General features: G+C 42.3%; 1 protein-coding gene across 4 annotated transcripts in view; it reads right to left on the reverse strand.

Annotated features, from left to right (window-relative positions):
• The window catches only part of GRK5 (G protein-coupled receptor kinase 5), a 167,789-nt gene that overhangs the window by 13,662 nt on the left and 137,181 nt on the right, over positions 1-16,946 (reverse strand). For all 4 annotated transcript variants that reach the window (XM_035547861.2, XM_035547860.2, XM_035547859.2 and 1 more), the window contains 6 exons: positions 15,617-15,680; positions 14,931-15,071; positions 13,923-14,113; positions 9,481-9,518; positions 8,577-8,666; positions 7,133-7,341 (listed from right to left, as the gene is read on the reverse strand). In XM_035547861.2, the coding sequence (XP_035403754.1) occupies positions 7,133-7,341; positions 8,577-8,666; positions 9,481-9,518; positions 13,923-14,113; positions 14,931-15,071; positions 15,617-15,680 (733 nt within the window). The remainder of the gene's footprint in view (positions 1-7,132; positions 7,342-8,576; positions 8,667-9,480; positions 9,519-13,922; positions 14,114-14,930; positions 15,072-15,616; positions 15,681-16,946) is intronic.

Below are 16,946 nucleotides of genomic sequence, written 5' to 3' on the forward strand. Positions count from 1 at the left end.
CAAGAATGGTATGTCTTGCAGAGACATGCACGCAGCCCGGCCGACACACCACCGCTCAGCTCTTGTGATGCCCTAATTTCCAAACGGCAGCTGAAGGAAGGGGCCAAGGCAGCCCGCATTAGCATCAAGGCCGTAGGGTGGCCGCTGCGGCCCTCACGGCCGGCTGGGCAACGGAGGAGAGAGGGGCAGGAGGGGGAGGCCTGGCGCAGCCCTGGCGGAGGGGAGCGCGGCTGCCGGGCCGCCCGGGGCCGCCGGGGGGCAGCAGAGGAAAGGGCAGCGCGGGCAGGCACCGAGCCGCGGCCGAGGCGGCGCCGGGGCAGCGCGGAGCGCCCGCGGGGCCCGGCCGCCGCGACGAGGCGTTCCGGTCCTCCGCACGGAGGATCCCGGTGCGTGAACGGCCTCGGAGCTGTGTCGGGGGCTCTTTTGCCGGAAAGAAGGTCACGTCTCTTGGTGCGGGGAAGAAAGGTTCAGGCCTTTTTCTCGTCTCCCGACTCGCACTTGGCTGCTCCAGCGCTGGAGCTGAGGTGCAACCATCTCCCCTTGGCCCCTCCCCAGGTGGGATTAGAAAAACTCCCTGGGACTGTATGCCCAAGGGGGACTCTGCTGCCATGCAGGACTGTGGAGTGGTTTGGGTTCCCTGAGCATCCGAAACCGTCATGGGACAGCCCTTGGGAGCTCTACTAGTTAAGCCTTACTAGCTGTATCGGACAGCCATGGCAGTCAGCATGCTGAGCTGTACCTTGCAACGCCTGGCTGGGGCTCACTCAGGAGAGCAAGAGGCAAATAGCTCTGGAAGGGTCAAAGAGAAGAAGAAGCATTTTAGGAGATCAAGTAGATGATCAGGTGCAGCCCTGCAGAAGGTTGGGAACCAGGATCCAGGCAGCTTCCCTGCTAGGGCAAGGTTGTCTGGACTTGTTGATTGTAGGCTTTCAAGCTCAGGGTATGCTCCACTATGTTCTGGTTATGTTTCTGTCTCAGCCACATCAACTCGATGAAGGGGAACCTTGAAAAGACTGTTTGTTGCTAATGGGAGCTCACAAGTCCTTCCTCTGGTGCCAGGCTAGAGCTGAATTTTCTCATTTTTATCATTGGTTTACAGGGTCACAACTCTTTAGGCTTCTCTGAATGCTCTGCTACCCCCTGGGCATCAGTGGTTTTCTTATCTTACTTCCACAGCCTCCTCAGTTCTGCATGTCTTGCTAGCTTGCAAATGTCTTGTCATTTTCAGCCTGAGACAGCAAATGGCTTCAACAATCTGAATGTTCCCCACATATGCAGAGACCATCCTCCAGCCAGTCCTGAGCAAGCTACAATGGCAGAGGCTAAGAACCCAGAAAAGGTGCGGGGTGGGATGGGACAGGACGAGATGGTATTGGACACATGCAATAACAATGTTTTGCTCAGCTCTGCCTGCCTCGGCAGTAGCAGCAGCAACAGCCAAAAGAGCCTGTAAGGATTGAGAGACGGTGGAAAAGCCTCTAATTCTGGCCACCAGAGCAGCTTCCAACCTGCAAATAGCACGGTTCCTCACAGTTTCCTCTGCATCTAGTGCTGCTGCAGTCTAAATGATGGGAACAAAGGTTGGTCACCAAGAGTGGCTGGATCAAAGAGATGGAGAAAGATTTGGAGAAACATCTCTATGCCTTACTGTCCTCTGAGCACATAGATTTATGTGATACAACATCACTGATCCAGCTCAGAGGAAAAGATCTCTCTCACGGCACCTCTCTGGAGCGTGTATGAGACTGTGAACTCTCATGGTCTTGAGGCAAGTTTTTTTTTTCTCTTTTTCTTATTTTAATCCCAACAGGCATCTTGATTTAGCCTATGTAAAGAAGATTACTTTGGAATTTCCAGTCAAGATCTGGTTTGTTCTACTGTAGCAGGGCAGAGGAGATGTTAATTCTCTTAATCTTTAATTTTCATGCTGAGAGGGCTTTCCTGACAGGTGGAAGAATCTGAATTCCAAAGGACTACTTTTACTACCCATGGCTCTGATACACTTTTGAAAATGATACCTTGAAGCTCTCAGGATCAGTGCTCCACAGAGCAAGTTGCAATAGGAAGGGGTAGATTTGGGCCTGCCTGTAGGTGATAAAGGAGACCTCGGCAGTTTCTGCTCTAAAAGTCAGCTGTGAAGGGAAGAAAGGGGGATACTGTCTGTCTGTGCAGCCAGTGATTCTCCTGCTTCTGAACTAGGTGGGAAGACTAATCTAATTTGGGAATTTACCCTTGACAGACTGTAAATGTTAGAAGTTGTTTGGTGTGTGTGGTCAGAGGATGGAATGGCTGAGGATAGAAAAAAGCTGCCTGGGGGGTCCTGGGTTCCTCTGTGATGGAAGTATTCAGTAACCTCTGATGCAAGAAGAAAGTCTGTGGAGTATGAATGCAGTCAGTCATGGGTGGCTAGCCACTGTGGGCTGAAAGACATAAAAGGGAACAGGCTGCTGGGAATGGACTGGGACTGAAAGACAACAGAAAGGATGGGATTTCCATGTAAAGCCCAACAGCAGGGAAGCAACTGCCTGCCTCTTGAGGAGAATCCCAGGAGAGCCACAATGGAGAAAAAATAAGACATTTGGGGATTTTGATAAGCTCTAGATACAGCCAGCTCTAGAGATGGCAGCAAACAAAACTAGATGCTTCTGCTGGCTTCATTTGTGGATGCCAAGAGATAGCATGGACTAGAATAGTTCTCAGAAGGGAAAGTCCATCCTTTCTCTAAGTAATAATGAATCTTATACCATTTCCTGCAGCTCCAGAAGCTTTCTGCAATTGTAAACCTGTCTATGAGCCTGAAATGTGCATCCCATTTGGGAATCTCTCCAGGGAAAGAAAACAGAGATAACAGCTTTATGTTTTGAGTCATCTCTACAGTTTTGTTTAATTCAGTTTCAAAGGATGTATTTAAAATGAATAAAGAGCAGAACAAAAGGAACTACATGAGTCTGATGACAAGCCCTCCCAGAATGGCAGTGCAACGACCCATTCAAACATAGTTTCAGTGTAATTCTACAGCCTAAACCTATAGAGAATTCACAGAGCCACAGATCTGAAGATGGCTTAGGCATGAAGTTATACCAAGCAGCAGAGCTTTATGTCCTGGTAATAAAGGTTCCAGGTGTCACTGGATGTGTCTAAGTAAGGGCAGGATTTAGTCTAGACTTAACAGACAAAGCATGACTAGAAAAGGACTTTCAAAGAAGACTCTTTGAGTAGCAACGGTGAAGTTACATTTTTCTTGATAAAAAGAACTCTGATATTTTCATGTCACTTATTTGATCCCAGCTGGGGATTCAAACTCTGCAATGTCTGAGACTTTTTCCAGGACTTTGTTTTGCTTCCTTTACAAAAAGAAACAAGCATTGTGAGGATTGCTAAAAAAAGACAGCAGTCCCCAAAGCACTGCTTTATTTATCTTCATGTGATCAGTCAGTTCATATCCAGATCATACCATATAATAAATAACTCTAAGTTCAAAGATGTTAGTCTTAAAATTACAGGAGTAAGGGAAATTCATGAAAAGAGAAAAGGGGAATAGTAAAACCAATTCCATTGACCAAGCTGATCAAATAAAGGGATCACCGAGATAAATTTCAACCCTGAAACAGAAATAAACATGCTATTTTTAACAATTTCTAGAGAATAGAAAAGTAATACTACAGATATCTCTGATTTAATAAACAAAACAAGACAGTGTTGTGGGGACTGAGGATGTTAGAATGGCATAAATGATTGTATATTGCACTGCTTATAGTTATGATAATCACAGCCCAATTTGGCCAAATGTAGAAGAGTCAAAACTCTCAGGCATGGGTGACAATAAAGCTCATTGCAAAGGCTTACAATAGAAGATATTATTATTATTATTTTTATTATTATTATTATTACCACTCGCTGTAGCAGTAATAATCATTTGAAGAGTGAGAGTTATTCTGCCAAAAGTAATTCTTAGGCAGCACTGATAAACTTTAAGGTATAAAAACATATGAATAAGTTGGTTTCCAGAGACGAAAGCAGAGAGAAGGGATGAAAGCAGACAGGAGTAGCAGCAGTATGATGACAGTGGTTCTGGTCGTGAGTGAAGAACAGAAGAAATTGGTTTTAGGAAAAAAAGAATCCATCATCTTGTAGTTGGTTAGGATGGCACTTCAGGAAGGAATCAGATATCAGAATTACAGAACAGCTGAGGCTTGGAAGGGACCTCTGGAGGTTGTCCAGTCCAACCCCCCTGCTCAAAGCAGCGTCACCTAGAGCAGGTGCAAGGCCACATCCAGTTGGATTTTGGATATCTCCAAATGTGAGGACTCCAAAGCCACTCTTGGCAACCTGTTCCAGTATTTGACTACCCTCACAGTGAGAAAGTGTTTCCTGATGTTCAGAGGGCACCTCCTGTGTTTCAGTTTGTGCCCATTGCCTCTTGTTCTGTCACTGGGCACCACTGAGAAGGGTCTGGCTCTGTCTTCTTTGCACTCTCCAATCAGAGATCCCTTCTGTTGACTAAAATGGGAGCTGTAGGAATAAGACATGAGAGGAAAGCTAGTCTGCAGGAAATGTAGGCAAACAGGACACTGACAGAGTGAGAGAAGAGCACAGCAAGAAGGGCTCATCCAGTACTGTTCACTTGAATGCACTTCAAGTCACATCCTTGGATGCAAGACTGCACTTGTCAGGGGAAACACACATGTACATCAATGAGGTATATGTCATAACAACAACAAACGGGGAGTATTTCCTAGAAAGATTGGATTTTTTCAGAGAAAAAAACAACAAAACAAAACATGAAGCAGTTATGTTATATGGGAACTATGGGTTGGGGAGCTTCCCAGAAAGCCAGCTGCCCCTGTTCCTAATTATTTATTATTCATCTCTGCTTCAGTCCAAAATGAGGGCTGATTTATGGGAAATGACTTAGAAAATGAAACATGGAAATATGGGATGGATGATGATTAATGGGAGCTATGATATGTCCCTGCAAAAACACAAAGGGCATAAACATCCAGGGGGGGAAGGTTGATATGGGGTGACACTAAAGGGTTTTCACGAGTAAGTGAATAAAGGCAATATATTTCCCAATGGTAAGGCTGTCAGATCACAGAGTACACTTTGAAGAGAAGATTAGGAGACATGGTGGAAAACATGTCCCTCACTCTTACCCTGAAGAGTATGCTACAGGTAAGCCTGTTGTGTTTGGATCTTTCTGATGGCCTAAGTTGAATTTATGTACTATGGCTTTATGCTTGATTTTGCAGGTATGATGGAAACTTAATTATACCTTTTTTTTTTTGTTCCCTGATAAGATGCTGATACAAAGCAACAAAGTTCAGGTTTTCAATATAAAGAGCCAAAAGAATTTGAGAAAATGTATTTGAATCTTGGATTTTTAAAGAATCATTTTAAAAAATGACTTTTGGATGGAAAACCTCATATTCCATCATACTCATTATCAGAAGTAAGGCTCTTCTTGTCTTAAGACACAGCAATTTTAATGCATTAATGTTTGCAAGGGACAGCATTCTCTTTGGATCCATTAAGAGTTTGCACAAACCACCTAAACAAACATGACTTGTGATTGGACAGTAAAATAGTAATGACCAAGTTGTCAGGGGTGATTTTCGTACAGTTCATGCCTTCCTTGGGGCAAGGGAATGAAACAGATCATTTCCTGAGGTTCCCTGAAACCATGGGTTCTATGGCTTGAAGATGAAAATGACTACTTCAACATGTTGACTTTTGCTATCTACTCCCCCAGTACTATCCTATCAATGCTACATTTAATTCTTTTCAGCTGTTAAATTCTCACAGGCTTGGTTATTTTTCTACAAAGTATACTTTTATTCTGTTATGTCTCATGCCTGCAACTAACTATAGAACAAGCAAAGCATTTTTGCCTTGTGACATTTTCATTTCATGCTAGTACTCGGAAGTGCACAAACTCTCTGCCACCCCAGCAGACTCTGCTCTTCACCTGGTAGGAGTTGAGATGCTACTAGAGAAAAAATGGCAGACCTTTTGAGCACATGAAATGGTCTGTATTAGCCTGTGGCTGTCCTACATCTTTTTACGCTGGGGCTCTGAATCGCAGATTAAGGGCAGTGTATGGCCTAAAGTATCTATCAAGAGTGATGTCAGTTAATTACTATCCTGGGGATTCAGCAATGAGTTGGTGCGCTGTGAGTTAATGACTTCCAGGCATGATACTTGGCAATGCTACCATTATTACTTTGCAAGGAGACTTCAGTGTCTCTTCACGAAGCCAGCCAACCAGAATGTTGTTGATATGCTGTTTGCTTGCCTATTGCACAAGATGTTGGTGCAACTCTCACTACCTATTTGTTGATCTTTCTCTCCCTTCATTCTTTCTCTACAGTTTACATAGATATGTCACTGTCTCCAAAGGAGACTTCACTCTTTAGCAAACAAATCAAGAATAAGGCTACATCCATTTCCAAATTACAATTCAGTCTTCTAAAGATGGATGTCGACAAGACATTGATGAATTCAGACACAGCTTTGAGATTTCTCAAAGGGTTTGAGGATTTCCATTGTCAGACATGGCTATTGTGCTATGAAAATGACTCCCAGCTGAAAGGGTGAGAAAACATTTTAAAGGACAGCTCAACAGTATTAAAAAAAGCTGGATACCCTGGCACCCTGGGGGAAAAGTTGCTAACAAAGTTAGTGAGATGGGGTGGGACAACATTTGAGTGTCACAATAATTGCATTGCATAATCTTTGTCCTGCTTACCCCCAGCTCTCACCAAAGACAATGGAAGCATGGGGTTTTCAGTTCCTTGCAGGAGACACTGAGAGTCTTGCATCATCAAGTCCTTTTTATTTTTTCTACAAGATTATAAAACACAGAAAGGCATTCTTGACTGCAGACTAACATTCAAAGTCTCACGAGAATAGATACCGCTCCCTTGGCCATAAAAATTTGGAGAGGACTCAAAATGACCATGATCCCAAATAAACACAATTTGAATGAATAAAGAATGCAGTCATCCCATCAACAGATGAGCTTGATTATTGCTTGTCTCTGCAGCCCCGCTATGGTACTGCATTACCTCTCAGAACATGTCAGATGCAGCTTGCTAATGCAGCTGCCACAGTGGGCCTTCAAGCCCCTTACCATTTTACAGATGGACTTGGCCTCCTCAGAAAACTTATGGGAGTACACCTCCTCTGTCTCCAGCACTCTTCTGTCCACTTCTTCCCTCTTCACCTTCTCTTTCCTTCCACGAAATGGTGATTGCCCAGCAATCATTTCATAAATGAGACAGCCCAGTCCCCAGTAGTCAGGGCTGAGTGTATATCTCTGGTTGTTCAACACTTCTGGAGCTGTGGAGGAGAAAGATGTATCCTGTGACAATGTTTGATGTTGGCGGGAAGAGAGAATGGTGGGCAGAATATAAAAATACCTCCCGATTTCTCTTGAGTGAATTACAGAAAATGCAGCATGTTACATGCCATGTTCTTTTCTCTACATGCCATGTTCATGCTGTCTTCTGAGTTCTCTACCAAGTCAGACCAATTGAAAAACAAAACAAAACAAAACCAAGTTGAAGCTAAGTATTAAGGAGGGGCCCAGTCTTAAGAGTGCTTCCAGACTTCTCTGTTTACGAAATGACATACAAGCACACATCCTGTAAACAACAGTGACATTTATCCAAAAGCAAATTCTGTCTTTTCATTCAATTTATAATTTATTTTCCCTCCTTTAAAAAAAAATAATAAAATAAATCTATTTGTTTTGTGTTGCAAACATCCAGTTTGCTGTGGGCATATAGTCACTTCCTTGCAGGCATCCTTACCTTCCATACATAGTTACAAAAACACATACACATATGTTCATGGGCACAGAGTCTTAGTGTGTACACAGACTTACACTGAAATAACAAAACCTGGAAATGACAGCTGATTTGCTTGCTTTCATTAAAGCTTCCATATGATACAACAGTGGCTCATATCAGCTAGTTTCTATTTAGTCAAATAAGCATATGCAATTTTTATTCCACAAAGGATGCCTACCCAGAGAATGCATGAAAATAATCACATTCAATTTCAAAAACAGTTCTAGTTAAATCTGGGAGTGTGTTTTTTACCCATGTACAAACCTCTACTCTTTTGTGTAGCCTCCCGCTGTCCAAATAGCAAAACATAGATGTGGACTTAGCCACTTCATCACAAACATACAAATACTTTTTAAAGACTATACAAAGTAGCAATGAGAAAGAAATCTTTTGTTTCCTTTGTGCACATAACCCTACTGAAATAAATCTATGATAAAATCACTAGAATCCCAGTTGTTGTCTGTTTTTTTTTAATTTTCCTTGCTGATTTAGCATTGTAGACCAGTCTCATTAAGAGCTGCTGTGGTCCAGCCTTTTCCTGACTTCTGATTTCCTCTAGATTTTTTATTATTATTATTATTTTTTCTGGTTTGCTGCAGGGAACTGTACCCAGCAGAGTGTGATTTTTAAAAATTCTTTTTCTTAAGCCTACATGGCAGAAAGATCTCCAAAGCTCAAGTAATCTCAGCAAATTGTCAAAAAGATGAGCTACTGAAGACTTACCCATATACCCTACTGTTCCTACCCTTCCACGGATTGATTCACCCTCCGGGATTTTAACAGCTAGGCCCAAATCAGATATTCTAATATGGCCTGGAAGGAAAAAGAAAAACAAACAAACAAAACAACACAAAGCAGATATAATCGTTTGACTCCAAATTAGCTCAAAAATGCAACTGTTGTCAACACTCTTGTAATTTACTGTTATGATATGTGAAGAAATGAGTGTTTTAAATCATTGAATTGGAGCAGTTTCATTGATAAGGAAAAGAGGAATTACTGAGGGGGATATAATGCAGTGAAATGTTAACGGTGAGGCTATGGACTAGAGTGGATTGCGTTAGGTATTTCAAAGCAAACCAAAAAAAGACACCGAGTAGCATACTGTAGGGAAGTATCTTGAACTGATCACAGTGGATGGATGGGCTGACATAATTCTGAGACTCTTTGATGGCTGAAGGGACTACATCTGGTCTATAACTCAGCGTAAGATTTGATTACCGCTGCTCTCAGCAGCAAATGGGTACCTGGCTTTGCATAAAATGAGAGCTGGCTCAGCAAAGGACGAAAGTACTTTTGAAAATGGAGTGGGGAGCATAGATTAGAAATCACAATGTCCTTTGTGTTGTGCTAGCCTTGTAACAATAGGGATGGAAAAACAATGGAAAAAAGGCAGATACCACCAGCAAAGTCATGCTCTCAAGAACACACCCTGCTGTGTAGCACAGCTGCTTCCTTCCACCCGTGCAGCGAGTCCTAGCACTTTACCCACCCCAAGACATAGTATTAGAATATGCTGAGCCTCTTATTCACTTCAGAGCATTATTTGTCTTTGTGCAATATGTATCCTAAAACTAACTTAATCTATTTTACTGTGAAAGAACCTCTGTAAACCTCTGAGACTTACCATAATCATCTAGCAAGATATTTTCTGGCTTCAAATCTCTGCAAATGAAAGATAGCAGTTATTTGTATGAAGCTGGGTTTGATCACATAAGCATATGACAGTGTGCGAGTGCATTTATTACTAGTAATAAACCAACTGAGTGTCAACTCAAACAGTAAGGAACTCATGGAACCAATACAACTTTCTGCAACTCACCCCGTAGTTAGAACGAAACCATATGTCTTTTTCTAAACTGGAGTTACATTTTTCCACTAAGCCAAGCTTTTAGTTCATAATGCACTCCATAATGGACTCATCCATCTAGACCAGTAAACCCTGTAAACCAAGCCTTGTAGTCCTGTGTGTTGATAAATCTCTGCAACATTTCCTTTTATAAAATATTTTTGTTAAAATATTAAATATTTTAAAATATTTTATTTGCTTATGAAAATGATAACAGCAATCCGCTGGCCTCAGATTTGCTCTGCCTGGCATCTGGCTCAGGCCAGTGACGTGAATGTGTGTACATGCACTTGTGCACATGCATAACGGTTTCAGCTAGCTTGGAAAAATGAGGGGCAGAGAGGGGAATGCTGTGCCCAGATTAAAACTCTTCTTACAAACATTTAGGAAACTCTGATGCCTATGTGGTTTGGAGCAGTGCCATGAAAACTGGCAAGGTGGTCACTCTGATGTCAAAGATGTGCCTTTCGCTGCTCATGTGGAAAAAAGAAAATCCCCAATCCAGCCAAGTTATGAACTTCTGAAAAAAATATCTCCCATTTTCATATATGTAGCAGAGCTGTGGCAGGTCATTCCCATAAAGGGCTTGTCCACACCAAGCCGGCTCTACCAGCTGCAGCTTTTAGGTGCTGTCCGTGCCAGCCCCTCTCCATCCCTGCCTCTCCTGGTGGCAGGGGGCTTCTGTCAAAGTGGGGGCTGTACGGCTGCTCTCCCTGCTCCTATGCAGACATCGCAGGGGCAAGGAGCAGCCTCTGCACAAGCACAGGGCAGAGAGGAGCCAGCCGGGAGCTGGCCTCCTGGGCAGGAGGCCTCCTGCATCACTTCAGTGCCGTGAGTTTTCCTCTGAACAGAGACAGATATGTGACAGTTTCAACACTGATGAAAGTGACACTTCAAAATCTGTCTCATTTCTATTTATTTTTTTCAAGCAAGAGCACAGAATGCCGTGAACAATCTCCCCTACTTGCCTGTTTCAGACACTCAGCCTCTCAAGATAAATGTCACTGGGTGCCCGACGATACCAAGCTTACTTTCCAAGTAAACAATACTGATATATGTGAAGGGCAGCTGGACACTGAGGGGAATCTGTGATTTTGTTTAACATATCTCTGTGGGCTTTCCCTGCCTATCAGCAGAAGTTTTCCAGTACTAGAGCAACGTGGTGGGGGGCATTTCCTATTTATTTTTTAAGACTTATTCCAAATCCTTTAAGAACTCTTTCCTTGGAGAGCTTAGACTTCATTAGTTACTTCATCTTCCACTCCAGCACTTATTAGTCCCACCTAAAGCTATGACTATGGCTAAATGAAAAGGATTCTGCATGCTAGCTGAGAAAAGATATTTTCTTTGAATGAAAAAACGAGAGACTCCATGAAGGCTCCGAGAACAGTTCGGCCCTTACAGTCCTTTGTGATTTAGGGCAATTAAGGTCAACTTTCCTTCCCCCCAAGACACCACTTGTCATTTCTGTTTTCAGATCTCCGGTTCCTCAGGATCAAGGATGGCTCCCTTTGCATGGCTAACACTTGGAAGTGTCAGGGACGACTGTGATTTTTGCGCTGAAATGTCTAGAAGAATTAACACTCCTCTGTGGACCCAGTTATGTGTAAATATGCTTCCCAACAGTACAGTTTCCGAAATGTAAACTGGCCTTGTCTAAACATACTGAAACATAAACTGCTGGCACTACACCCATGCTGGAAAGGCTATAGTGCATTGTTCTGCTCTACAGGACAGCATAAACAATACAATTAATCATGGTGGACAAGGCTTTGCTGTGTACTGTAATGCCTAGAACATTGTGATCTTGATGCAGATTGGAGCTTGCAGGCACTGCTATAATATATATATTGCTACACTGCTATTATATATATATATAAATTCGAGGAGAAGCAGAAGGTTTTCTTTTTTGCTTTCCATGAACAATCAACCCATTGACCTTTACTAACATGGTACAGTTGAGAAATATAATGGAAGCTCCTTCTTTGACAAGGGAATTCTGACTTTTTATCTGATGCTGAACCTGAAATCTGGCCCGGTTGTTTTTTCGGGTCACATACACAGCGTGCATCACTGGTGCATGAGATGGGGAGGTATTTTGGAATGCTCTGATTTACTCAGAAGCGTTTTGTTCACAGAAAATGAAATTAAGTCTGAGGAATAAGTGTTTTGCTATGAATTATTCACCTTGAGAAAGCTGTAGCATTTAGTTGCTATATTTTATTGACCTATATAGCACTTCTCACGGGTCCCAAAACACTTTGCAGTATTACAAATTAGGGGTCTCTGCAGCTGCTCCTGAAATACTGCTAGAAAATGTCACCTACTAGGATATAATATCATTCATCACCAAAATGAATGTGCCATCTGAAGTGCAAACTAGCAGCTCTTTTAAGAGGAGCATGAAACAAGTTCTTAAGAAGGTAGGATGCCATTTCTCTCAGAGCCCCATACTATTTTAGATGGCCAGATCTAATTTGTTTTATTAGAGAGTGGCATTAGTATGGCATTTTACCAGTCACGTTATGAATGTATTTGTCATTTTCATCAATAAGGTATGCTTATGATTTACTTTTTTTTAAGAAACAATAAAATACCTCCTAAAACTTTTCTGAACATAGTAGGATGTTTTTTTTTAAAGAAAAAGGAAGCCAGGTATGTCACTCATGATCTGATTTTTCAGTTGACATTAAACATTTAATTCTATTTTGTTCCTTGAAAAATTCTACTTCTGGGCCAGTGCCAAATAAATCAGCATATTATCTATGTCTGCCCTCCTTGTACGAGCTAGCAGGATCTGAGTCACAGCAAGGCAACCGAGTGGCAATTTGTTAGAGAACTCCTCCAAGGAACAATATCATAATTTATCTATATACAAGCATATGCACAATGCTTATTATACATGGGCATATCAATGATTTAAAGTGTAGCTTAGTTTAAAAAAAAAAAAAAAAGCACAACAAACCACCATATTATTGTCTATTAAATATTGTCCTTGGATGTTCTTCCATCAATTTACAGGACCTCTTCTGCTGTGAATGCCAGCAATAATGATTTCACAAGCTAGGATCATGAAGACAAGCATTAAATGTTGTTTACAACTATATTGGTTGTTGATTAAAGAAAAATAAATAAATCCCTGTGGAGCCATGAGAGCTCTCTCTAGAGCCACCCTTCTTATCCAGCCAGTAAACCCGAAGATGTCCTGACAGAGTGCTTGTGTATAGCCATAAGCCAGCCTGGAAACCAAGAACTTGGCTCATCTAGCTAATCAAAACTAGAGTTTCCATTTCCTAGGGCATTAATCTGTGCCCTTTGTCTCAAACCCTCCTGTGTTAATTACTCTGCTGGAAGAGAGGGAAGTCCCCGGCTGCCTGCAGGACACTGCCAGCCAGTGTCCCTGCTCCACAGCAGTAAAGGAGACCTAGAGACTGCCTCATTTTGCAGGAAAAGTAGGAGGTAGCAAGGAGAGATGTGGGTTTGCTGCAGGTCCTGAAGCACCAGCAGTGCTCTAGCAGAGAGCATGTTGTGCTCTCTGTGAGGATGTGCAGCTTCTCCCTGGATGGAGGGGGTGTCTGCTTTCCAAACTCACTTGGCTCTCAGCTGGAAGTGAAGAGGCACCATTTGTCCAGGGTGCCCAGACTTCAGAGTGGTTCCACCTGCTCTAGCACAAACTGCATGAGAGGAGAATGAAACCAGCACAAACTATGTGAGGAGAGAATGAAACCAATTACAGCAAACTACCATGGCTCATGGGCCACAGCTTTCCCTTCATCATCTATATATTCTGCTCCCTATGGGGCAGGAGAGGTGTTTTTTTTTTCCCCATGTCTGATGTGTCATAGCCCCTAATGCAACGCAATCTAATTAAAACAGAGGCTTGAATAGAATGATCTCCATTTCATACCAACTAGAAACTTGATTCCTTAATTAAATCTCTTTGAAGAACTTTCATAATTCTCTTAGGTCATTCAGTGCATGCTGAGGTAGGATTTGGGGGAGTTTTGTGTTAGTTCTGTGTAATTTAAACATGATGTTTTTAGTGAAGCAACTGCTTCCTTCCACTACTACTGAATCGTACTGTATTTGTACATGGGTTTGGAAAATTTCATCAAAGACACTGAGACACCTAAACTGCATTGTACCACCATGAGCAGGGGGGATGCAGACAATTCTGTTCTACCTGGGAAAGTTGTCTTAAGACTCTAAAGAATGCTTACCTATATACTGTATTTTCTCTGTGAAGGTCTTCTAAACCACAGAGAATCTCTGCTGCATAAAACAAAGCTCTTTCCTCTTCAAAGCCTGGGTTTCCCATGTTGTAGATATGAAACTTCAGGTCACCTCCATTCATTATGGTCAGAACTAAACACAGTGCATCCTTTGTTTCATAGGCATAGGCTAAATTGACCTAGAAAAACATTTGTAGCATGGTTTTGACAGTTCAGTTATCTACTAAGGAGAAATCACTCACTTTTCATAAACAATTTTCACTAGAAAAAGAGAAAAAAAACACATTGAATTTGATAAGGGCCTTATCACAATAGCAAATACACATTTTAAACGTATAGAAAAATCAGATGTTAGGATTTTATAGATCGATTTGTTGAACCCAGACTACTCATCATCAGAATCCCCAAGTTTAACTCTCAGATGCTTCTGGGCAACAGAAATCTTAACAGTCAAGGGGAGATCCAACTCCAGCTGCTCTGTTTTGTTGGACAGCTGTCAAAAAAACACCATCTCAGTGGGTTCCCAGACAGCCCACACGAGCTGGCAGAACTCAGGAAAGCCCCAAGTCAGGCAGACCAGCTCCACGTCACTGGCTAGGTGCTCCTACCAGCCAGTCTCTTCTGATCTATTTGGGCTGAATCTCCTTCAGTCTGCTCCAAGCTCCTCTCTCCCAGGCACTGGGGATTCAGGTAATCACGCAGGATAAAAATAGCTCAGCCTGATGCAAGCCCTGATGCAAGTCAAGCCTGTAAAGAGCATCAAGCTCACATGGTAGAAACAGGCACCTTGCTTGGTGCATTTCCCACAGACCACAGATAAAACCGAGACTCTGCAAACGTGCATGGAGCAGGAGTAAGGTGAAATGTGGAAGGATTGGCTCCCTACAGAAAATGGCACCTTTTCTGTGACAGGAGTTGGAAGAGGGATCAGATACAACAGGAGAGGGTGCCCAGCAGGTGAGCACAGAACTAAGCTCTAGAGAGTTCAATACTCACTACAAACTGACTATTGACTTTTTCTAAAATCTGCTTTTCATTTAGTGCCATGGATTCGCCTTTCCTCTTTTTTATTCTCTTCTTCTCTAATCTTTTGCAGGCGTACATCTTCCCTGTTGCTCGGACTTGGCAAGCGCAGACCTGAGAATTAAAGAGAACAATTGCTGGGTAAGTCAAAGAAAACACTTTTTCTGGGTTGCACTTTGCTCCTCACAATCTGGTCTGATCTGATTTAGTCCTTTTAAGGCTAGAGACAGTGGTGTAGCAAATAAGACTTAGGCGGGGGCATCTGGGGAACCGCCTACTGTTTCCAAACCTGCTGTGTAATATTGGTTTAATTATTTCACTTTCCTCCGCCTGCTTCCTATCCCACCTCCTTTTGTCTGTGTAGATGGTAATCTGCTCCACAAAGGCCTGCCTCTGCCTCCTCAGACCCTGCTGCCCAGGCAGTGACCTCAAGCCATTGGTAAAATACAAGCAGGGTGTGACCCTAATTCCACTGTGACTGCAACAGTCAAACACAAAATAATTTTTGAAAGTGTTCTTTTGAGATTGCAGTGTCAAGAGAGGTTAAGTAAAACTGTCAGCAATTAATGAAAATCAGCCTCTGTCTCATCAAGATACTGTAACCTGCAGTGCCTGAGAAGGAAGAAACATTCTTAACAGAAACTTTCAGAATCACTCACCTCCCCAAAGCCGCCTTTCCCTAGCACCCTGTACTGCCTAAACGTGTTTTTCGTTACTGGTTGCCTGGAAGAAAAGGAAAAAAAAAAAAAAAAGACACACTACATTTAATGCACTCTCCATGATTTATTTATTTCAGGGCATACTTTTGAAAAGCAAAATAGATAAATATTATATAATCACATTATTTCAAGGTAATTATATTATATAATATAATATATAATTATGTAATTACATTACTTCAATACTATGTATGGCCTGAACTTTTCAATTCCAACATATTAAGCTGTAATAAAATACAACACATTAGTGAGTCATCAGTATAATTTCTGCTAGCATCTTAGGACCGAGGAGGGTTCTGAATCTCCGTTATACAGTTTTGGCCTTTGTCAAGCAGAGATGAGGCCTGAGAGCTTGCAACAGCATATTAATTCCATGGCTCATCTCATGGTACAGAGGAATTTTTTAAGGGTCGTGCTGGGCTAACATCTAATTACTTAGGTCTTCAAGCTGAGAAAAAGAGATCCAAGATCCAACCACTATGAAAATACTTCTGTTTTCTTGACCTTAAGCAAAACAGGAAGTCAATATGAAACAAGCAAAAAACAATCCCGGGAACTGGAGAGGAGAATTCGGATCCCATTCACAGAAGGGCAGGAGCAGGAAGCAGGGCTCGGAGCCCTTCCGGCCCAACCTGAATTACCTGCCTCTTGGGACAGCACCGCTGGGCAAGAAAGGAGGAAGAGCATCTCTTTCCTTTTGGGCATGTGAAACAGATTAGCTGCAACCATTCACCTGACAAGAAAGCCTTTTGGTTCAGTTTCTTGAGCAAATTAAGCAGAGGGTCTTTTTTTTTTTTTGTCTTATTTTTTTTTCCCTCTGGTGAGTTAACCTGCGTGCATTTTCTGTAGTAATTTAAAGGCCAAATTAGGGGTTAAACAAGTCTTTCTGACAGCAGAGTTCTCCACAGGGTCTTAGGAAGATCTTAGGAAATTCCCACAAAAATCTGCTCTACCAAAAGGGCTCCAGCCCTAGATCTAGCTTCTACCGCATTTGCTATCATTAAAGTTTTACAATGTGACAGAGAAAGAACTCGGGACTCTGAGATATCTGATTTTGTGTCCACCAGTCTATCACCGAAGTTTTAAAATTGCATTAGCAGTCGATATGAACGTTCATCAGAACCTCGTCAGAGCTTTGTTTTCCTTTGGCGGGCAGCCAGCCGGCAGAGGGAGCACAATAACATGGCTGTTCCAGCGGCGGCGATGATGAGGTTGATGACAATAAGGAATAAACGTTAAAGTGAATCGTTTCATTTATGCTCATCATTGT

Source organism: Cygnus atratus, chromosome 7, assembly GCF_013377495.2.
Source record: "Cygnus atratus isolate AKBS03 ecotype Queensland, Australia chromosome 7, CAtr_DNAZoo_HiC_assembly, whole genome shotgun sequence".
NCBI classification, from domain to species: Eukaryota; Metazoa; Chordata; class Aves; order Anseriformes; family Anatidae; genus Cygnus; species Cygnus atratus.